The sequence below is a fragment of the Mya arenaria genome, chromosome 9, assembly GCF_026914265.1.
Source record: "Mya arenaria isolate MELC-2E11 chromosome 9, ASM2691426v1".
Taxonomy (NCBI): Eukaryota; Metazoa; Mollusca; class Bivalvia; order Myida; family Myidae; genus Mya; species Mya arenaria.
The window spans coordinates 32,773,108-32,797,850 of record NC_069130.1 but is presented as its reverse complement, the minus strand read 5'-3'; the positions used below and the strand labels follow the sequence as shown (position 1 = coordinate 32,797,850).

At 36.0% G+C, this 24,743-nt stretch overlaps 1 protein-coding gene across 1 annotated transcript; it reads right to left on the bottom strand.

Moving 5' to 3' along the window:
- Positions 1–6,799: 6,799 nt before the first annotated feature.
- Positions 6,800–24,497, bottom strand: LOC128245343 (ATPase family AAA domain-containing protein 3-A-like). Its single transcript, XM_052963469.1, has 15 exons — positions 24,239–24,497; positions 22,103–22,179; positions 21,728–21,889; positions 20,866–20,935; positions 16,851–17,016; positions 16,228–16,297; positions 14,963–15,118; positions 13,731–13,787; positions 12,049–12,174; positions 11,389–11,513; positions 10,829–10,880; positions 9,796–9,866; positions 9,099–9,266; positions 8,425–8,533; positions 6,800–7,779 (listed from the first exon to the last, which is right to left on the bottom strand). Exons 1-15 carry the CDS (start codon positions 24,432–24,434, stop codon positions 7,561–7,563), a joined length of 1,824 nt encoding a protein of 607 aa, XP_052819429.1. The 5' UTR covers positions 24,435–24,497; the 3' UTR covers positions 6,800–7,560.
- Between the last annotated feature and the right edge of the window lie 246 nt (positions 24,498–24,743).

The following is a 24,743-nucleotide window of genomic DNA, read 5'->3' as shown; positions in this document are numbered from 1 at the left end:
ACGTGGATTCTAAGTCGGGGTAAGCTTGTGTCCTAAGACGGCTTTACCACATATCAAGAGACCGGGCAATATAGTGCCCTAGGTCAGTCCTATACCTCGTGTCCTAAGACGGCTTTACCACATATCAAGAGACCGGGCAATATAGTGCCCTAGGTCAGTCCTATACCTCGTGTCCTAAGACGGCTTTACCACATATCAAGAGACCGGGCAATATAGTGCCCTAGGTCAGTCCTATACCTCGTGTCCTAAGACGGCTTTACCACATATCAAGAGACCGGGCAATATAGTGCCCTAGGTCAGTCCTATACCTTGTGTCCTAAGACGGCTTTACCACATATCAAGAGACCGGGCAATATAGTGCCCTAGGTCAGTCCTATACCTCGTGTCCTAAGACGGCTTTACCACATATCAAGAGACCGGGCAATATAGTGCCCTAGGTCAGTCCTATACCTTGTGTCCTAAGACGGCTTTACCACATATCAAGAGACCGGGCAATATAGTGCCCTAGGTCAGTCCTATACCTTGTGTCCTAAGACGAGGATATATTGTGCCTCATATGGCCCCGCATTGTATCCAAATGCAGGTCTTATAAGCAGGGGCTACAGTGTATAATAACACGGTGTTATCCTGTGGAATAAGCTAGGAAATATTTCGTCCAAAAACGGAACCACCTTGCGTGCAAAGATTGTGCAATATTTTGTCCCAATACAAGCCCCTGGTGTGTCCTAATATGCGACACATGGATGTCCTTAGGCACGTTCCCATCCACACGTACGAGGGTACTTCAAAAAGTAACGGTGTTAAGCAAATAACATACAAACTACATACAAAAACGCGAAATCGCTTTGTTGTAATCACATAATACTGATTTTCTCTGTACAGTAGAGCATTTTTGTATTATTACTAGTCAATGTCTAAAAGCGTCTGAGTTGGCTAGCCTTGGTATATGTTTATAGCACTTGCGTAGTATGCTTTACGTGGCATTTCTCGTATATTATATCTGTCCCAAAACACTTTTGGGGATAAGAAAGATGCAAGGGCCTAGATCTAGATTCTTCACAGAAACAAAATGCATTATATTACGGCCAAAGGCGTTTTAGCCGTCCATTTGATAGACAAGCCTTAAATATCTCAATCTATCCACAGTTTCACAAATGTCATAAATGATACTTTATACACATGTATATCAGTCAACTCTTCATAGACGTAATTTGATTTAAAAAAAATAAAAATTAATGGCTGCTAGTTCTTATTTTATTTCACAGTACAAATATCCGGCCAGTGTATATACATAATATATATACAAAATGGAAAAACTCTTCAAAATGGAATAACTTTTTTATTTATGCATCAAAAACTTTTTCATGAACGAGATCAACGCCCGTAATATTCAATAACGAATTATTAAGTACTTCAATATCAGTTTAAATGCACAAATATAGAACTATAACATAATAACATCCTTATTCACATTTTTCCAATTTATACGATTCATTTATGTTTTTCTTTAGATCTGCATTTATATCAAGTGGCCTCTCATCGCAAATAATGCTCAAACAACATTAAATAGGCCTATGCCTTGACATGCTCGAGATTGTTCAAACTTCTACTCTTATACATGTTTAATCACGGTTCAAACAAGCAGTGGACGCTCCAAGCTAACGACATAAGTAATATCAATATATAGTAGGAAAGCTCAAATTTTAGAATTGAAGGTTCGTAACTCCATAGTGAATGTTCCAATCTGGCAGAAGGTGTGTGCATAGTATGCCTGTTGACGTTGCGATTGAGTTTGGCTCAAACATAAACATTCTAGTATGACCGCATTGTTTTTTTACTCACCTTAAATTGTTAAGAAAGTGTGAAGCCCATAGTCAATAAAATAATTTGTTTAATAAATGGGTGGGGGCCATTGGGCAGACGATCTTTTCCAGTTAAGGGATCGGTGGAAACAAACAAGAGGCCAAATTATAGCAAATCAATAAAAGTTGAATATTTTTTAACATAATTACAAAACTGTTACCTAAAATCTGCCTCAAGACATTTTTAATACAAATAGGTACCCCTCAGAGTTAAATATGTCACTTTAATTTCGGGTGTCTGTATACATGTATTTGTCTAGCTGTCTTAGATCTTCAAGATACGACCAATTGGTTGAACAATGCTATCTCATTAAAGGTACCTTTCATCAAAATATCGCCATGAATATTGCTCTGGGTTTAATGAAATGTAACAAACAATTTTGCCAAACAATAATCAATTATCAGATTGCCAATGGTCAATACTAATTGTTTGATGAGCGGCTAATTGGATGACGTTTGAGGTGTTCAGCTGTCTTGAGCAGCTCAGAGCATCTACCGCTCCAATCTTCATGCTTGCATGAACAGCTGAATACTCCGAAGGCCTTTGACACAGATCGTATATAAACTCGGCGATTTTCCATATTTCACCAGACTTGCAATATTTCTTCGGTTACTAAAGCCACATATAGAAGTAAACCTTCAACAAAGCATGCCTCCACAAACTCTGGATCTGTGTTCGGTGTCACCGCTAGCACGGCGTTGTGCTGCAAAGTAAGTTGAACTACTTTGCAATATTTTTCCTTAATAAAAATGAGAATATGATAACATTGTGATTCTGAATAAAGGTTAACGGAAAATAAAGTGGCATTTCAAGATTTCAATTTTACAAGACACTGAAAGAACTGCGATCTAATTACAATAATTGTTTCGTCGAAATCCCTTTTTAAAATTTGTGGTATTTTTTTAATCATCATGCTGTATAATTTACAAATATTCTTGTGAAAATTGCCTTTACTCATCTTTCACTCGCATTTATCTTTCTACTAAAGTTCGTGCTTTTATGCTTTATATGTCATGTCAATATCGTATTGTATTTCATAATTACAATAATAAAAATAATAATGATCCCTTTTGCAGAAAGAAGTTAGCCTTTAACGCCAACCCTGAAACGGACGATTTTGAAATTAGAGAAATATTCTTCAAGACGTTGAGTAAACGTCAACAAGTCGTCGTCGACGTTCAACAAGATCGTAAAAGGCGCCGATCCTCTGACGTCACTACAACAGACAACCAAACTGATGACGTCAACACAACCGAGATCCACTGTCCTATGATTGACGTCATCCGGGCGGTTGAGCGACTATCAACGAATTCTGACCTCGTGGCAGACGGGTCACGGGACAACACACTCCCCACCGTGACTGGCAAACATAAAGATCTCAAGTGCATTTCACCGGGCACGGTACGTTTTAAAAAATAGCACTATTAGCACAAATGCATAATTGAAGCACATCTGTGTGTTGATTGTCACAGTGTTTTTAGAGTTTGTAACATAAGTTTGTAAATGTAAAGATTTTTGTTCTCGAGTTACTTTTACCATTTCTTTCATGGTGGATACAAACTGACCTTCATTTTATAGTACATGTATTATGGCAAAATGTTACTCTCGCAAGGCCGCTATCATTCTGAAATCATTTATTTTAGACGTCTGCGGTACTGAATGGAGTCTACAACCACCATATTGACCACTTGAGCGTCATAGACTGCAGGTACCCATACGAGTTCGCAGGGGGGCATATTAGGGGTGCCATAAATCTCTTCACGAAGAATGCCATCCGGAGCTTTCTGAACGAGACTGTGACATCACCAGTAAAGAATCACGTGGTTATCTTTCATTGCGAGTTTTCATCAGAACGAGGCCCAAAGATGTATCGACATCTTAGATCACTGGACCGTGAACTTAACAAAAACAACTACCCGCGTCTGAACTTCCCGGAGATATACCTGCTGGAGGGGTGGATACAAGGCTCTTTATCTTCAATACCAGGTGTGGGTTTGTTAAAAGAACTATTTTGTTTCCATTTTATGCAACATTGAAAATTAAGGCAAATAACAATACATATACTTAATGTTACTTACTGTCCTGCAGATAACATGTATTGACCTCGCAAAACTAAACGTCCTCTCAAGTCAAGCGCGTACGATCGCTATTTAACTTCTAAAATTACCTATTAAAAGTACATGTACTTTTAAGGTCGATTAAAAAAATAGTGGCATGCTCACATCAGAAAAATAAGGATCAACACATGTTATACGAAAACTAATGTCACACTTCTGTCAGTTTTTAGTTTCGTATAACTCGATGATAACCATGCATGTCAAATAATTTCAGAGCCAGTGCTTTCCCCAGAACTACATTCCTATGTTACAACAGGAGTACGCGGACGACTTGCGTAAATTCCGGATCAAGTCCAAGTCCTGGGCGGCAGGCGACAAACCAAATCACAGATCATGTGTAGGTTTAGCGCACAAAACTCGCTTTTTGATTGGTCAATAGGCAGCACTCAATATTAATCTTATCCTTATTCTTAGACATGCTTCAGTGATTCCATTCAGCCTATTGGTCAGCCAAATATACAGGCCAATCAAAACACTTAATTTCTAATCTTGATGTTAAATTCAATCTGAGCACAGGCATCTGAATAATTGTTTGTCATTAAAATATTGTTTAAAACCATTTTGGGTACATACATGTACAATGAGATAAACAACACATCTGATGATATTTAGTGTCTTTGATATACAAAAGACACTAAATATCTTCAGATGTGTTGTTTATCTCATTGTATGTACCCAAAATGATTTTAAACAATATTTTAGTGACAAACAATGATTCAGATGCCTGTGTGGAAAGCAGGCGACAAACCAACACACATGTCACGTGTCATCAGTGACCATATTATAATCGTTGGTTTGGTCAATGAATGGGATTTGCGCTAACAGTTTCAAATTTCGAAGGATATTTGGTGTAAACTGTTACAGTGTGTGTATATACCACGTGATTTATGACGTCATATATGCTATGTCGGAAGGCAGCATTTAGCTTAAAATGAACACTTAAATCAAAGATATCTTTTCTTTTACACCACCATTTTAAATGAAACAAAGGCCAGTCTATGTCGCTTAAAGAGCCCCGCATTTGTTTTATTACCGAAGTTTGATAAAGTCATTAGTTTCATCAAACACTTCGACAAAACTGTTTCCAAAAGAATGTTTTAACAGTGCCACGTCAGACGACCGTATTGTGAAAAGGTTTGTCGAAGTGTTTAAAGAAATTAAACTCGCAATCAAACTCTGGTAAATGCCGAAGGCAGGGCTCCGTTAGCGGCGTAGACTGCGCTTTGTTTCATTTAAAATGGTGAAGAAATAGTGAAGTTATCTTTGTTTAAAGTCTTTTTTCAAATCAAAATATTGCCTTCCGACGTAGCAATTCTGACGCAATTTATCACGTGGTATACACACACTGTGTGAGATCTTTGAGAGTGCTTTAGAAATTACATTTTTTGATTTCTCTTTCTCTTGCTTCAGTACTTTAATCGGTTTTCTGAATACGTATTTCACATGTGTTTAAGTTTGGAAATGTTTCGTTTGTCACTTATGTTTTCTGTTTATGATTCATGAAATAAATAAAAAAAAATAAAGCTGTTATTGATTGCAAAGTTGTAAATACTAATGACTGTTTGACTGTTAATGTTTACGACAAACAAATCCTAGTTCAGTTTAAAAGACTAATACAAATGACTATTCTCCATCTCCAAAGGAACAAAGATAGTACACAGTAAGGAATTTTCCACAAGTAACGAATATATGTAAAGCAAGGAAGATCGTGCATTGTAGTAACTTCACAAAAGCCAGGCTGGCCATTCTCTTTTGTCATTTCCCACAAGCAAGGGATCCCCAGATCGTACATTTAAGTCATTTCACAAAAGCCAGGCACTCTTTTGTCATTTCCCACAAGCAAGAGATCGTTCAATTAAGTCAATTCACAAAAGCCAGGCTGATAGATCACTCTTTTGTCATTTTCCACAAGCAAGGGAGATCGTTCATTTAAGTCAATTCACAAAAGCCAGGCTGATGGATCACTTTTTTGTCATTTTCCACAAGCAAGGGAGATCGTTCATTTAAGTCATTTCACAAAAGCCAGGCTGATCTCGCACTTGCGTCACTTCTAAGCAGGGGAGGTCATGCATTTTAGTTACTTCCCACACACAAGAAAATCTAGCATTCAGTCACTTCCCGCAAGCAGGGAAGATCGTGCATTCAGTCACTTCCCGCAAGCAGGGAAGATCGTGCATTCAGTCACTCCCCGCAAGCAGGGAAGATCGTGCATTCAGTTACTTCCCGCAAGCAGGGAAGATCGTGCATTCAGTCACTCCCCGCAAGCAGGGAAGATCGTGCATTCATTCATTTCCCGCAATCAAGGAAGATCGTGCATTCAGTCACTTCCCGCAAGCAGGGAAGATCGTGCATGTTCGTCAATTCCCACAAGCAGGGAAAATCCTGCATTCAGTCATTTCCCGCAATCAAGGAAGATCGTGCATGTTCGTCGATTCCCACAAGCAGGGAAGGTATGCATTTAGTCACTTCCCGCAAGCAGGGAAGATCGTGCATGTTCGTCAATTCCCACAAGCAGGGAAAATCCTGTATTCAGTCATTTCCCGCAATCAAGAAAGATCGTGCACGTTCGTCAATTCCCACAAGCAGGGAAGGTATGCATTTAGTCACTTCCCGTAAGCAAGGAAGATCGTGCATGTTCGTCACTTTCCGCAAGCAAAAAAGATCGCGTATTTTATTCACATATTAACATAATTTAAATTGCTCTCTTTTTAAACGTACATTCTCATTCATCAGAGTTTTGACAATATTATGGCACAGCATCATCGCTCTAGCAAGTGTCATTTAGAAGGATCGAGATAGTAGAAAAAGCAACATTGTTTAATATCTTGCTTTATTATTTTATAAATGCAAAACCTAATTTAACATGTCAGTGACACAATCATTAACAACACTTTGACTTGAATATTTGTTAAATTCTAACCTAAAAAACATATTTACTAGAAAATGGCAGTGGTAGTCTGGATATAAATAGTGATACTTTCAAAACAAATGTTATCCCCTTCAAACTTACATGTGGACAGTCAATTCTTGTATATGCATATGCCATAATGGATTTGTCAATGTTTACTGAATTGTCCAACCATAGTACCAGGGCAGTTTAGACACTTACTACACTATGCACAAAGTAACAAATACGTATGCAGCATAATGAAAATTAAGGTTTTAGTATATACCAGTAACAGGCATATAAGAAACATTTTTTTTTGGAAACATGATTTGAATGAAGATTCCGCATACGATGGCATTTCTTTACCAAAACACTTGGCACTACAACATACATTTTTACTGTGATACTTCTTCAACAGTTCCTAGTTTCTATTCACATACAGAAGTATTCCTTGAACAGAACACTCCATTGGCCCTAATACGGTGCTCTTATGCTTTTATGAAAAGGTCCAACTGTCACATTCCATTCTTTTTGATCACCATTGACATATACTCATTAAATGGCACACATGTACCCTTAAAACATGTTTTAACACACATGCCATGAAACCTTACATGTACCGGTTTTACAGAGCACATGGTCCATCTCTAAACACACATTGTTTAAAAGCTAACTCCTATACAAGCTATCACATCAAGTTGCGGTCTCGGGAGCTGATGACCCTGATTTTGGTATGGCCATTGAAGCCCCTTTCTTGGACATGTTGTGGGTTTGATTCACTGTGTCATAGGAGTACAAGGTTTGGTCCTCCTGCCAGACCACCTTCTTGGAATGAGCTATGAGGGAATCATTCACCTTCTCGTCAATCATCTCCTCTGTGAGAATGCCCGTCTCCGAAGCATAGGCTGATGCCTGAGGGTAAAAGAATAAATAAATTAGACATAGTCAAAAACTAAAGACTTGTTAATAATATACAGCAAGAATTACATTCCATTTTAATAATCAAGCCACTTTCTCAAATTGAAAATTACTTAATATAACTTTCATTTGAAGTTTGAATTTGTACATGTTTTGCAATTGTACATGTTTTTTAAAGGCAAATAGTAAAACTGTTTTGATATTAAAAGGGTTCAAAACATTTCAAACCACTAACCAATGAATTTTCAATCAGCTGCCCATGTTTAAACAAGCCAAAATACAAGAAAACCCTGAATTTTGACCAATGACCAAGATCTTTGACTTACAGACATCAGCCTTCATGTTCATGGTGACGAGCTGACTTCTGATGGTGAACATTTGTGCCCTGTTTTTTTTAAATCACCCAATGCATGGCCAAGTTGCAGCCCAGACAAGCCAACATCAGATAGATGGTTCAACAACCTCATCGACACATATTCAACCACAGAGCCACCTTTCTTACATCTATGTTGAGCTCACCACAAGTGGGATCGCCTTTCAATTTATTTAGATTCTAAATGCTAGGCACTAGTTGAATACCTTTCTATTTTGAGAGTAACAGTGCTATAAATCTGACCCCTTATATTATAAACAACCTACCTGCCACGCCACACCCAGTTTTGAGATCTCTCTCCCTGACAGGCCTTCTATACGATCCGCAATTTCCGTACATTTCAAGTCATAATCAAATTCTGCGATCTTCATACGGCTGGAAAGTAAAAGAATTACACATTTTAGAAGATATAAAATTAGAAACATTGCTATTGGGACTGTCATGTCATAATCAAACACCTCCAAGGTAGATCAATATCTTTCATAAGTGTCTTTCATGTGTTTGAGGTGCAGAGAGCAAAAGCCGGTGAAGGGACTTGTCAGGTTACCAAATACGCATCATGCCTTGATTTATATTTTTTCTTGCATTACCACTTCTATTTTTCATAGAATTAAAAATTTAAATCAAAATGTTTGAACTTTACACCAAAATGCCTATGCATTGTTTACGGAAGTAATGAGGTGCAATTATAAGAAATCAAAGTTTACATCAAAGAAAATAGTTTTCGTTTTTCTATATTTTTCCCAAACTGGTCTGGAAATCAGCACGAAACATACCAAGCGTTATTATTATATTCCAAACTCATGTTATTGAGCAGAAACTACTGAGCAAAAATCAGTTCATAGTACCTTGACCTTAACTCCACTCGTTACAAATGACAAGTTTCATCATTATATTTAAAAGCCTAGCTGAAGTTTGTGTGAAAACCACCACCCCTTACCCTTTGCCTTCAAATGCTGGCTGCAGAACATATTTATCAAAGTAGTGTCTGACAAGACGCTGCCTCTCTTCTCGATCCGGCAAGATGAACTCTACCATCTCATCCAGACGGTCATTGATTGCCCAGTCAAACTGCTCCGGCGTGTTACTGGCAAGGACCAGCATGAATCTGAAGTAAAAATAACAAAGATGACCAAAACTGTGAAGTTGTTAAATGATTAACGAATCTGACTTTGTCTCTCATCTAGATGGTCTGTGATGGCGCAGTCAAACTGATTCAAAATTAATGTTCCACTATCCTGGGGTATTAAACAGACGATAATTGTCAATCGCTTAAAATAGTTTATTGTTGTTGTTTTTACAATGAATGTTAGATTAAAATATGCTAATAACTTGTTGGCTGGATGTTGTGTGAAAGTGTGAACTTGTGAAAAACCTAGGTCCTGTTAAGTTGGAGAGATTCATGCCTGAAGCAGGATAAAGGAGCTTAGAACCCTTTGTAAGTGTTTCAAAAAACACATACAATCAAATCAGAATATGATACAGTATTAAATATGTTGTTAGCTTTGGAAACAATTTAAACAGGTAAAGTCCCTTTACCATTCATTAGCTCTGATCCCCTAATACTAAACTAAGAATTCCAAGATTGGGATATGCTGTATGTCATGATCCCTGATGTTAGAATGTGCATAACTTACTTATTTGATTGTTCCCCAGTTCTGTACAGGAAGGCATTCAATGTGGCCCTCATGTCCTCACTAATCAGCTCCTGAAATATACAGGGATGATAGATTAACATAGTGCTATATGGCGGCTTATCATCTCAAGGCTGTTAAGTAATCTTTAATCCGAAATCGCTATTCCGAAGTAAAAAATGATGGTTCCGATTTGGTATTTCACACCTATTTATCATTTCTTATTTCGAACTTGATCATGTCATAATTTTCACACCATACTTCAAATGCACTCAGGGCATCGGCTTGAGGTGAGAATGAACCACAAGAAGCACTTGTTAAAGAATGACATTGATCACGCGTATGTTACAAACATCGATGTCAGAAAATGAGCCATCCATTTGGGTGATGCAGTGTGTATTTAATTGCTGGTTAACATAACCTGATTATCAGTCGAAAATGTCTATCTCATCAGATTCGATTGCCACATTGCTTACTCGACCTGCTACCGAACAACCGTGCTATGTTCCGAATGCGTACATGTGCTGTCATTTTGTTTTAAATGTTTTATGTTGTTTTAATAAAGAAGTATTATAACGAACTATTTGTCGTTTATTAAACAATATATCTACAAATATTTTTGTATACGAAAGATCACTCAAACCGAATGTATCGTATTTGGTAATGAGTAACCAACATTGCAATCTTCATGACTTAGTATTTCATGTCATCTATAATTCGCGAACGCTGTCATTTTCTGAAAATTGTTAATCCGAAATATCGCTATTCCAAAATAATTTTTTGGGTCCCTAAGATTTCGGGTAAACGGTGTTCAACTGTAGTTCATTTAAGAGTTGATATTTGCTTTATTTGTAGCATAATTCTTGTATACATGTACCTCCTTCTCCAAATGCGAAAATTTGGATACTGAAAATTCGAGACATTTAGATTTTTAAAGTGAAAAAAATCCTGCAAATCAGCTTAACTAGAATTAAATACAGGGACCTGTGTGGTCCGTTAAGGACTCCCATCTGAAAAATCCTAAGGAACAACTAACCCGGTTTCTTTTTCGGAGAAAGGCATCAGCTTCATCAACAAACAGCAACACTCTGTAAAGTAATTCATACAGTGTTCAATAATATACTCATATCCCGTACTTCATCACGGTGAAATGAATTTCATATATTTCATTTCTAACAGTCCCTTTGCTTTGTAATAAAATCTTACATCTTTTACACCCTTTTGGACAGTGAGCCATTTTTGAAACTTAAAACAAGTCATCCTGAATAGTGAACTATTTTCTTAACTTTAAGGCGTTTGATGTCATGACAACACAGTGACACAAATGTCATTTCAAATGAAAAATTAACACATATTTACTAATTATGAAATCCACTTTTCTGCCAGAGTGATTATCATGAAATCCACTTTAACGCCAGAGTGATAGAATATTTGTTATCAATTTATACTGCATGAATGTGCTCTGAAAAAGACTTCATGCATGGCGCTTAATTACCCAGTATTTACCAATCTTTGGTTTATCAGCACTGTTTACAACTGCAGAGGTATTAGTTAATTTCTTAATAAAAATAGTAATATACCGCAAAACGAACTAACCCTTTCCTGCTTGTCTGTGCCCAGTCAAAGACTTTATGCATGGCGCTAACTCCTTCTTTACCCATTGGGGCGACATCACCACCGGTCATAATGGCATAGTCCATACCAGAGTGACGAGCTAAGTTCTAGAAAAAAGAATGGACTCCTGTAACAATTCACTATCTTTGCATGGGTACCTTTTATTGAAATCATCAACAATTAGCAATGTTTGACATCACAAGTAATTCAGGTTGTACTTTTATATATTATAATTCCACACACACTGAGGCAGTTTTTGCATACTCAGATAATATACTTCACACATACGTGTGACACAACGTATTGAATTACTTAGCAAACTTACAAGTATAACTTATAGAATATGATCATATTCTTTAAAATACAACTTAATCTATAGATTTGAGTGAGGTCCCTGGAGTTATTGCTAAGGTGTTAAGAATTTGACCCAGTTTTACTAATGGCCGAAATGGTTAAAGATCATGAAAAGATCGACCAAAGGGATATAAATTTTCAGTAATCAATTAAATCAAAATATGACAAAATCTCTACCATTAATAGCCAATACAGAACTTTTTTTATTGATTTTCAATAAAAAAGCTCTCATTTAAACAGTACTAGTTACTTAAATTTAAAGTATAGAACAACTCACACATTGCATACCTTTGCAAACATAGTTTTACCAGTTCCAGGGGGACCGTACATAAGCAGATTTCTATAGAAACCACTGTTCTTCTTTGTGTGTCTAGTTGCTATGGCGATATCTCTAAGACGCTCTTCTAAGGTAGGCTGGAAAACCCCCCACAATATTTAAATATAAGACATCAACCTTTATAACCTATTAATATAAGATCCTGAGTGAAAGCATTTGAAATGTGCAATAAAAGCAAGAGATGTCAAACATTATGCCCCTTAAGAGCTGCTTTGTCATTAAATAAAGGAACTTAAAAACAACAGCATGTGAATTATAATGGTTGCACATAGCTTTTTAAAAGTGAAGACGATTCTTACCTACTGACCTCATAAACAATAGGGGTCAAAGGCAACATACCATGGTTTTTCCATATATGGTTTTAAGTCAAACAATTTATCCCTAGTATTTGTCCAGAAAAAAAATCCGAAATTAATGTTATCTAAAACCTTGACCTTTGGCGTACTGATCTCAAAAGCAAATGAATGTCAAAGAATTTAGACAAATAGTATATGGGGTTATAACTAATCAACAGTGCCAAATAGTCATAATTCATGCACATTCAAAAATTTCCCATTGCCACCTATGTCTAATTGAAAACAAAATCAATGTACAGCAGCAATAACTGGTCCAAGATTTATTTTTCTTACTCTGTGCAAAATTTAATGTTGTCATCTATCAACATTCTTAGTTACACTGAATAAGTAGTGTTTGAGCTTCAGGCTCTGAATAAAACTCGATAACACTTGTTTAAAGAAAAATCAAGGTACAAGGGGAAACAAAATTGCAATATTTGGTCCAAGAATAATCATGTTTGTGCTGTGCACATGATAATGTTGCCATCTTATCAATGTTTTAAGTTTCCAGTTTTCAACAGGAATTGAATTGAAAATCAAGGTACAAAGAGAAATAACTTTGCAACTACTGGTGCAAGTGCTGCACAAATTCACTTTATCAATTTGTTTTCATAATCCCTTCAATGGTTTCTGAGTGAGGCTTTTACAGTACTTGTTTTGGCCCTTTTTGGGGTCCAAAATTTGCCCCATTCCCATCCTGAAAAAGTATGTAATTTCCCCAATCCAGGTAAAATATATCCCCTACTTTCTTTCTTTTTTGATTGACCACTTAAAATTTAGCAAACATAGCAATAAAGTGCCATTGATGAGTATATCAATATGTTGAATAAAAAGTTTGAAAACAATTTGAACATTTTATAAATCATGTTAGTATTTTCCCCTTTTTGGCAAAACGGTGCTTGTTTTCTCCTATCAAAGGGCCCCACCACCATTCCCTTTAAAAGTGGAAAAAAACAACACTTTCATTACTTCATAACCATGTAACCGCGGTTCCAAGTGTAACAACTCTAGTCAAGTTGTCAATGTTGCAAGTTTTAATATTACTGTTGAATTGATTTTAAAATAATGCTTCAGACAAATGTTGCTTTTAAAATAATGAATAACAGGAGATTACTGATATTTCTACAGAAATGCACATTGTAACTTTTTTGCAATTATGTAAAATTTCCAAATGTTCCTTAAATAGCTAAAATAGCTGAATACACTAAAGAGCTTCCTTCTGTGAACGTGCTATAACATACAGCACCATAATCAATACACAGGAATTATAACAGTAGAATATCTGCATCTGTACTTACTTTAAGAATAATTCCCGTTAACACCTCTTCATTCTTCTTAAAAAGTTTCTTTCCTATCTGAAATGTAGAAACAAATAATACTGCCAGGAGATTTCATCATCTTCATTTTGGCTTTATACAAGTCGAGTGTTAAATTATTAAAGGAATATATATTTGAGGTGTCCTTTTGCCTGGCTCAAAGAAAGGTTTTGTACAATTTCAACAATGTTCAAGTATCATATAAAATCAACAAGAAACGCCGCAATGCAACGAAACGATGTATTTAATGATTGACAGAAGAACTTCAGCCTGTGTCTGTTTTTCTATTTTTAGTAACAGTGACCTTGACCCTAGGGACCCCAAATGCAATCCATAGAAAGGTATCCATAAACTCTTCCTTTATACCAAGTTGTGTCAGAATATGTCAACCCTAACTTAACTTATTCAGTTTCAACCATTTTTCTATTTTTAGCAACAGTGACCTTGACCTTGAATCTAGGGACCCCAAACGCAATCCCATGAAAGGTATCCATAAACTCTTCCTTTATACCTTGTTTGGTCAAGATATGTAGACCCTGTCTAGAATTATTTAGTTTCAACTGTTTTTCTATTTTTAGTAACAGTGACCTTGACCTTGAATCTAGGGACCCCAAAATGCAATCCCATGAAAGTATCCATAAACTCTTACTGTAGACCAAGTTTGGTCAAGATATGTCAACCCTAATTAAAGATATTCAGTTTGAACCATTTTTCTATTTTTTGTAACAGTGACCTTGACCCTAGGGACCCAAATGCAATCCCATGAAAGGTATCCATAAACTCTTCCTTTAGACCAAGTTTGGTCAAGATATGTCTACCCTTACTAAAGTTATTCAGTTTCAACTGTTTTTTCTATTTTTAGTAACAGTGACCTTGACCCTAGGGACCCCAAACGCAATCCCATGAAAGGTATCTATAAACTCTTCCTGTACACCAAGTTTAGTCAAGATATGTCATCCCTTACTTAAGTTATTCAGTTTCATACGAGAGTTTGACGCCGCCCGCCCAAACAACAACGTTTGCCATTCTAATAACCAGGTTTCACTATGTGTAAACCAGGTTAACAATCATATGCTATTAGCCCTTAAAACATTCAGACAATATCCCAATAATATAGATAATGACAATTTCTTCATCATTCTGTTGGAAATGTAATTCTTGTCTGCATTTGTAACTGCAAGTCTTCAAATATGTTGTGACGGAAAGATTTATACCTGTATGGGGTGCTTCAATGTTTCTAGCACAGTAATTCTCGATGTTTCTCGTACCAGTGATGGTTTTCCCAATCTTGCCTCGGTATACCTTGCAGCCACACCAATACCATATTTTGATCCATAAATACCCGCAGCCGCCATTGTTAGACCAGCAACCTATCAGATACATAATAGAATAGATATTAAATGATAGAAAAAGGTTATTAAACCTAACTTGTCATTTTTTTTTTTCAGATCATGCCTTGCAGTTAATCGTGCAGCTACTCCAACATCCTCAGTGTGTGTATATCACATGATTTATTACGTACGGAGGAAGCATTTTGCTTCGAATGAAGACTTTAAACAAAGGTAACTTTTTCATCTTCACCATTTAAATGAAACAAAGGGCAGTCTATGCCGCTTAAAGACCCCCGACTTTGTTTCATTACCTGAGTTTGATTATGTGATCAGTTGCCTCATTCAAACACTTTGACAAACCTGTTTCCAAAACAATGTTTTGACAGTGCTCCATCAGGCTGCAGTTTTGTGAAAAGGTTTTTCGAAGTGTTTAACAAACTTAACTCTTTAAGTTATCTTTGTTTAAAGTCTTCACTTAAAGCAAAATATTGCCTTCCGACGTAGCATTTATTATTTAATTTATTACATAGTATACACACACTGATCCCAGGCAAAAAACAAAAATGGTTTGGTAGGGTTACATCCATTTTAAAAACAGTTAAGGTAGGTAGGTTTAAGGTAGGTAGGTTTTTTTTTTATGTGGCCTTAAATACTTACAGTGGCGGTAAAAAATATAACATAACTAATTACAGTGGCGGTAAAATATATCTTGACTACTTAAGTGGCGGTAAAATATTTCTCCCACCTCAGATAAGTAGATCCAATAATTTAACCATGCTAGAAATTCTTATCTTGCCCACGGGCTAAGATGCCCGTATGGAACTCCTTTTTAATGGTCATCACATTGGAGTTACCTCCCATGTTGACTATAAACATAATCTGAATCACTGCGCGCATATCCATGACAACCACGATCTATCAAATATCCATACGCATTATTTTCATTATGAACAAAAGAGTTCCAGCAAAAAATACATTTTTACTTAATTTTGTTTAACTGAGGTGGGAGAAAAAGCATCTACCATAGCCGCTCGTGTAAGATAGAATCATCCCAACCCTCGTTTCCGCAAAACACCCTACACTTGGGTCGGGATGAATCCATCTTACACTCTCGGCCATGGGAGATACTTATAATCTTGACTCCTTACAGTGGCGGTAACCTTGTCCCAGTCAGAGATAAGAGCTCTAAAACCTTCACCCAACACAGCTCCGGCTGTCCTGTAACGTAGAAGAAAATCTCTTTAATAGATCAAATCACTCTATGACTCCAATATGTTGTCAAGTCTTGGGAGAAGTAGGAGGACCTTATAGTGCAGTGATACAGCAGGATGAGTATTTCATAGTAATACGTGCACAAAACTTTGCTTGAGACTCTCAGGTGTTTACTCAGGACCCATGCTTATATAATACTGCAAGTCGCAATGTATAAACTCCGGCAGATTTGAATATGAATCACTGTTATAAAGCTGTGTAAAGTATATCCCATAAAAGATGTCTAGTTCAAATATCTGGCTATAAGCAGGCTAGTAGTAAAACCTGAAATGTTTAAAGGTCTGCCAGTGCCCGTTGGCTACATGTATTAAAAAAAGATTGTCCCAATTGCATTTAAAACTGTCTATAAATGGATTAAATGATACATTTTTTGTGAAAAAGGGCTTCATTTCGATTTTGTTATCCAAATTTGGGCTTTGTCACATTTTTTTCACATTAAAATAATCCACAATTTACAAACTGCACTTATTTAGTAAAATTTATCAACTGAAAGGCTTACTTGATTGATTCCAGTCTGGTTTGTCTATTCTCCTGCGCTTTAAGCCTAATTTTCTCTCTGATGAGGTCAGCATTTTCTCGTTCAACCTGCGCCTTGCCTCGCAACTCGGCCTCTATACGCTTCATGTCATTTTTGTGATTCAATTCTGCTTGGTAGTCCATAGTTGCTAAAACAGAAATATATCATGACATTATATTCTTGTTCAACCATTGAATTGAAATTATTTGTAATATGTAACAATACTTGGATGTAGCAAAAAGCAGTGTTCAAATATTAATAGTGTCCCAGGTCCCAAGGACACCAAATCTTATTGAAGGACACCAGAACCTTAAAGTCCGGTATCTCGTCAGGACGACATTACTTTCTGCATATACTAGATTTTTATCGTCTAAAAAACACAAACATGATCATTCTATAGCTATAGTACAGTGGTATGCAAACAGTGGTCGAAATTAATACAAGCCCACAGGCCCTGCACTGGTAAAATGTCTTCCGAGCTTGCTCAAATACTGAATTTATATAACGGGGCTTGTTAAAAAATTTGATGTCAAACAATAGTATAAGAATTTGGGCTTATTCGTCCAAAAGCCTAATTTTGATGACTGTGCAAACCATGAAACAATGCGAACTCAATTAATTACATATACACATGATTTGTACTGAAAGCATTTCTTATTACACAAGAGGGACATCTGACTTCAAGATGGGACATTTGATTCCAACTGGTAGTGTCTCTCCTGGATCCCGGGAAAATAGAGTTATTATCAAATACTGCAGAACTAAAAGACTATGCTGTTACTAACAAGTAATATAATTAAGCATTTTGAATCCTATCTATACTGGTCACTGTGAACATCTTAAAATACAACTAATTTGTTAATATTTAACAATGTAAATTCATTTAGATTGCACCATAATGGACGATGATGGTAGCAAATCTGTGGTCTAGTGGTAACACACTGGACTGTCAACCCAGGGGTCACAGGTTAGATCCCGTGTCTCACAACTGTATGTACTAATCGCTTTACCAGGAAAGCTCTACCAAGGGATACATTTTGTCGGTGCACTTCAACGCGAAACCTAATAAGGCCCTTGGATTGACACCCCAAGGGTAGGACAGTGGCATCGTAATATAATATAAACAGACACCCACCGCATACTGCCATACTTCATGTATACAAATTTGGACAGAGTATACTGATATACTTGATGTATAAAAGCTTGGACAGAGTATACTGACATACTTGATGTATAAAAGCTTGGACAGAGTATACTGACATACTTGATGTATAAAAGCTTGGACAGAGTATACTGACATACTTGATGTATAAAAGCTTGGACAGAGTATACTGACATACTTGATGTATAAAAGCTTGGACAGAGTATACTGACATACTTGATGTATAAAAGCTTGGACAGAGTATACTGACATACTTGATGTATAAAAGCTTAGACAGAGTATACTGACATACTTGATGTATAAAAGCTTGGACAGAGTATACTGACATACTTGATGTATAAAAGCTTGGACAGAGTATACTGACATACTTGATGTATAAAAGCTTGGACAGAGTATACTGACATACTTGATGTATAAAAGCTTGGACAGAGTATACTGACATACTTAATGTATGAAAGCTTGGACAGAGTATACATAAAAGCTTGGACAGAGTATACTGACATACTTGATGTATAAAAGCTTGGACAGAGTATACTGACATACTTGATGTATAAAAGCTTGGACAGAGTATACTGACATACTTGATGTACATAAGCTTGGACAGAGTATACTGACATACTTGATGTACAAAAGCTTGGACAGAGTATACTGACATACTTGATGTACAAAAGCTTGGACAGAGTATACTGACATACTTGATGTACAAAAGCTTGGACAGAGTATACTGACATACTTGATGTATAAAAGCTTGGACAGAGTATACTGACATACTTGATGTATAAAAGCTTGGACAGAGTATACTGACATACTTGATGTATAAAAGCTTGGACAGAGTATACTGACATACTTGATGTATGAAAGCTTGGACAGAGTATACTGACATACTTAATGTATGAAAGCTTGGACAGAGTATACATAAAAGCTTGGACAGAGTATACTGACATACTTAATGTATAAAAGCATGGACAGAGTATACTGACATACTTGATGTATAAAAGCTTGGACAGAGTATACTGACATACTTAATGTATAAAAGCTTGGACAGAGTATACTGACATACTTGATGTATAAAAGCTTGGACAGAGTATACTGACATACTTGATGTATAAAAGCTTGGACAGAGTATACTGACATACTTGATGTATAAAAGCTTGGACAGAGTATACTGACATACTTGATGTATGAAAGCTTGGACAGAGTATACTGACATACTTAATGTATGAAAGCTTGGACAGAGTATACATAAAAGCTTGGACAGAGTATACTGACATACTTGATGTATAAAAGCATGGACAGAGTATACTGACATACTTGATGTATAAAAGCTTGGACTGAGTATTCTGCCATACTTAATGTACATAAGCTTGGAGAGAGAATACTGCCATACTTTATGTACATAAGCTTGGAGAGAGAATACTGCCATACTTGATGTACATAAGCTTGGAGAGAGAATACTGCCATACTTGATGTACATAAGCTTGGAGAGAGAATACTGCCATACTTGATGTACATAAGCTTGGAGAGAGAATACTGCCATACTTGATGTACATAAGCTTGGAGAGAGAATACTGCCATACTTGATGTACATAAGCTTGGAGAGAGAATACTGCCATACTTGATGTACATAAGCTTGGAGAGAGAATACTGACATACTTTATGTACATAAGCTTGGAGAGAGAATACTGCCATACTTGATGTACATAAGCTTGGAGAGAGAATACTGCCATACTTGATGTACATAAGCTTGGAGAGAGAACACTGCCATACTTTATGTACATAAGCTTGGACTGAGTATTCTGCCATACTTGATGTACATAAGCTTGGAGAGAGAATACTGCCATACTTGATGTACATAAGCTTGGAGAGAGAATACTGCCATACTTGATGTACATAAGCTTGGAGAGAGAATACTGCCATACTTGATGTACATAAGCGTGGACTGAGAATACTGCCATACTTGATGTACATAAGCTTGGAGAGAGAACACTGCCATACTTTATGTACATAAGCTTGGAGAGAGAATACTGCCATACTTGATGTACATAAGCTTGGAGAGAGAATACTGCCATACTTGATGTACATAAGCTTGGAGAGAGAATACTGACATACTTGATGTACATAAGCTTGGAGAGAGAATACTGACATACTTTATGTACATAAGCTTGGAGAGAGAATACTGCCATACTTGATGTACATAAGCTTGGAGAGAGAATACTGCCATACTTGATGTACATAAGCTTGGAGAGAGAACACTGCCATACTTTATGTACATAAGCTTGGACTGAGAATTCTGCCATACTTGATGTACATAAGCTTGGAGAGAGAATACTGCCATACTTTATGTACATAAGCTTGGAGAGAGAATACTGCCATACTTGATGTACATAAGCTTGGACTGAGAATACTGCCATACTTGATGTACATAAGCTTGGAGAGAGAATACTGCCATACTTGATGTACATAAGCTTGGAGAGAGAATACTGCCATACTTGATGTACATAAGCTTGGAGAGAGAATACTGCCATACTTGATGTACATAAGCTTGGACTGAGAATACTGCCATACTTGATGTACATAAGCTTGGACTGAGAATACTGCCATACTTGATGTACATAAGCTTGGAGAGAGAATACTGCCATACTTGATGTACATAAGCTTGGAGAGAGAATACTGCCATACTTGATGTACATAAGCTTGGAGAGAGAATACTGCCATAATTGATGTACATAAGCTTGGAGAGAGAATACTGACATACTTGATGTACATAAGCTTGGAGAGAGAACACTGACATACTTGATGTACATAAGCTTGGAGAGAGAATACTGACATACTTACATCTTTTCATTTGTTCTTGTTTCTGTATGGACTCTTCTTGTTTTTTCAAGTTTTCTTCATTCAATCGGGCCTGCAAAGTAAATTAGTACTTGCCAGGTCTATTGTTGTCCAAGACTGTTTGTCAAAGGTTACGACTAGAATGGACTGAGTTATCCAACCATATATGGCTATCATAATATTTTCTTACTGATTAAAGTATGTCATGTATACTGGCACAGCCCTTATTTTACTTGGAAGGGGATATATTGCACCAATGGGTGATTTTCAAAAAAAGAATCAATGAAATCATCTTCATGATTCTACTAGCGTTTATCAAAATGATTCTACACTATAAAATGTATAGGTATTTATGTGTTTGCAAACCTAGATGAATTTTAAGGTGATACATTTTTGATGATAGTCTGACTTTTTAACGGTTTGTACTTATGAAAAATCTGACATTCATCAGGCACAAAAGATAACTTTTAGTTTTTACTTTAACAATTGTGAAGGAAGTTATATGAACTTATGCTTAGTCACTTTTGTTGGCATTATGTTGTGCAAGGTTTTGTGTTGTGGGGGAAAGTGGAGTGCAGCCAAGTTCAGTCCAAAAAAGAATAGACTGACACAGGCATTAAATAAATGACAGTAAATTATTAGTTAGATGAACTGAGCAATTATTTATATTTCATACTTTAACAGCCTGAAATCATTGGAATGTTTGAGTCAATTTCCATCATCCACGCATGCAAACCAAAATCAGGAATCCAGGTCCATTTCCAAACATAGAAAAAGAAACAAAGTGTAATGATACTGAGCCAATGACAAATCTTCAGATATTTTCTTTTTAAACAATAAAACAGCTAAAACTATGGCTGCCAACCTGTTGAGCTAGTTGATCCTCATATCGTTTTCTCGCCAGCTGGTCCTGGTACTGTGACCGTTGCTGGTTTTGTTTCGTCTCTTCCTGAAGCGTCTTCCGTTTCTCCTCCTGCATCACCCGAGCCTGCTCCATTTTCAACTGTTCAATATGAGCCTCCGTTTCCTGTGAATGTAATGTAATTGTTTTATTAAACTGCCAAACAGAATTTAAACAGTCATATTTTGCATATTCAAAAATTATGTTTTTTGGGTCACTGAAGGAGGAGAAACATTAATATATTATTTTCAACCCTATGTCAAAGAAGATGACACAAAGACACAATTCCTGAGAAAAAGACAAGTTAAGAAATATTTCACAGATTGCATATATGTCTACCTTGATTTTGCCTTGGTGTTCAAGCTGCAATGTGAGCTCCTGCGCCTTTGAAAGTTGAAGTGCATCTTTTGCATGAGCTGAAATTTAATGAAACATTACTTTTTGACAGTTGACAACACCAACTTTACTACTTTAAGGCGACAATAAGAAATGAACTTCAATTTTTATGAAGATTTCCATCAAATACAGTGTGCAGACTACAAAGCCCAAACTATTTCATTACAGACACAATAGTCTGTCATTCAATTAGTTGGGTTTATTTTTATCCTCAAATTAAAATGTAGTTCTGGTTTCCATTCATTGCATAAGTTAAAGCTTGATATCAATTTTTTTTTTAAATAGGCTTACTTATAGCTATGACTTGACTCAACCTAAAAACATTATGGCAGATTATTTTTATGAGTTAAACATATGTTAAAACATGGAAACTTTAAAAAATGGGCATAAGCAATAAATATCAAACCCTGCAAGGTAGCCATGCAATCCAAAGTGCTGACATGCTTTGCCCTTGTGTATCATTATCTCAAAGAAATTAATTTGATTAATTTCATTTAAATGAAAGAGTAGTGTCGGGAATCTGACAGAAAAATTACTATATCAATAATCGGTTTATGAAACCGATCAATGATCGATTATTAATCGATTTAATTATTATTTAATTATCTTTGGTCATTTAAGGCATGCAGATACAGTACATGCACCAGTTTAAAGCACCAATGTTCCTATGCAATATTGTTTGTACATTTCTTTGTATATATTACATTATTTATTTAAAACGCAACTGTCCTTTAGTGTTTACAAGTTACTATTACAGAACATGAGACAACAGGCTCTGATTTTTGTCCTACATTTAGTTTTATTTTTAATAATGAGTCAGTAACAAGTACAACAAGCAGTTGATTATTCTATATATTTTACAAGAACATGTCCTTTCAGAAAATTCAGCAAACTGAATTTGTACATTGTAAAAAGTAAATGGGAACATGTTTTAAAAATCACTTTTAAACCACAAACATGAGAAGTTGAGAACCAATCCTTTAGCAGTTAAATTACAAAGTAAATTTGTAATAAGGTACTTTAGTGATATACTGGCTTGATAAGAATATGACTTAATAACTTAACATAGTAACACCTTAACGTTTCAATATGAACTAGAATTAACCAAGAAAAGAAAATTAGTTGGAAGCAGTTACGTCCCTTGTTTCTATAATCGAGTTTTCTCTATTGATTGCCGCCGACGTAGGCCTTTCCTATCAATTGTCGATTATAATCAATCATCGGCACAACACTATGATAGAGTAAAAGAAATTTTATCAAAGGTACCCTTTAACATTTGCAAACCTATTTAAAATACCAAAATGATGAAAATCCCTATATTTAACTTCATGTTAATCAACTTCTTTGATTCAGTTACTCCTGTAAAACAAGATTGACCTTGACCCTGTGGTGTGATGAAATGGTTGAAACCAGAACTAATTGAAACAGCAAGTATCAAAAACCGGATAATAGATAATTGTTTTTTAGTTATTTCACTTTTAGATTATAGGATACATATTTTTAGTCATCTTATTAACAAATTTGTGGATCATGTGATATCTGTCCGTGTACTGTACTACTAGTAAATATTCATTAGGGGAGCTTTGATTATTTTTGAAATACATAATGGCAGCTGAAATTGACCAGATTTGTAGTGATTTATTACAACTTTATAAATATATTTCTATGAATAGTTTAGGAAAAATGCTCTTGCACAATTCTATATGACTCAGACTTCGGAGACATATTCAACACCAATTATACATGTAGGCAAATACATGTAGCACCATTGGTGCAAGACTGTTTAAGCACATTACCACGATCTAAAGCTCGCAAAATGCAAGTATCTGATGATATAATGCATTAAACATAAAGCAAGTTTTTAGAATTAATATTGTCAAATTATATTTTCATTGCAAATGAATAATATCACTCATTATTCACTGCCACAAGAATCTGATGTAATCAGCTGATCTGTGACCTTCAACATTTTAAAAGATTTACAGAAGCTCAAAATAATTTGCATACCTTTCCTTATGAATAAATTAAACAGAACATACATAATACAAATACTACCCAGGTAAATCATTAACTACATACGTGATCTTTCCAATGTTTGCGCAGCTTTTGCTGCCCTCTCCAAAGCTGCAGAATCAAAACTGTAGGCATCCGATCTCGATTTGCCCTTGTCTTTATCACCTCCGTCTCCTCCGCCGCCTGGTGGTCCAGGGGGAATCATCCCCGGGGGTATCTGACCACCTGAAGGGGCATTGTTATATCCAAATAACCAGGACATTTTAATTTACGTAAGAAAATATTTAATTTTGACAGTTCTGCATTGCCCGCACGTGTGGGTGTTTGAAATTTTTACACGTCGTAAAAACCGCAATGCCGGTAGGTCAATGTACAGAAGCTTTAATCACAAATCTGCAATCTTAACTTGAAGAATTGTTGTTGTTATTTTTAATGTTTTACCCTCATCCCCCTTTAGATGCCGTCTTTTAACCATTTTCAACAAAATGAATGGAACAAATGAATGAATGAAACTGACACTGATAAGATATTTAAAAGAAACTGACAGTTCGATGTACACAACACTAGCCAA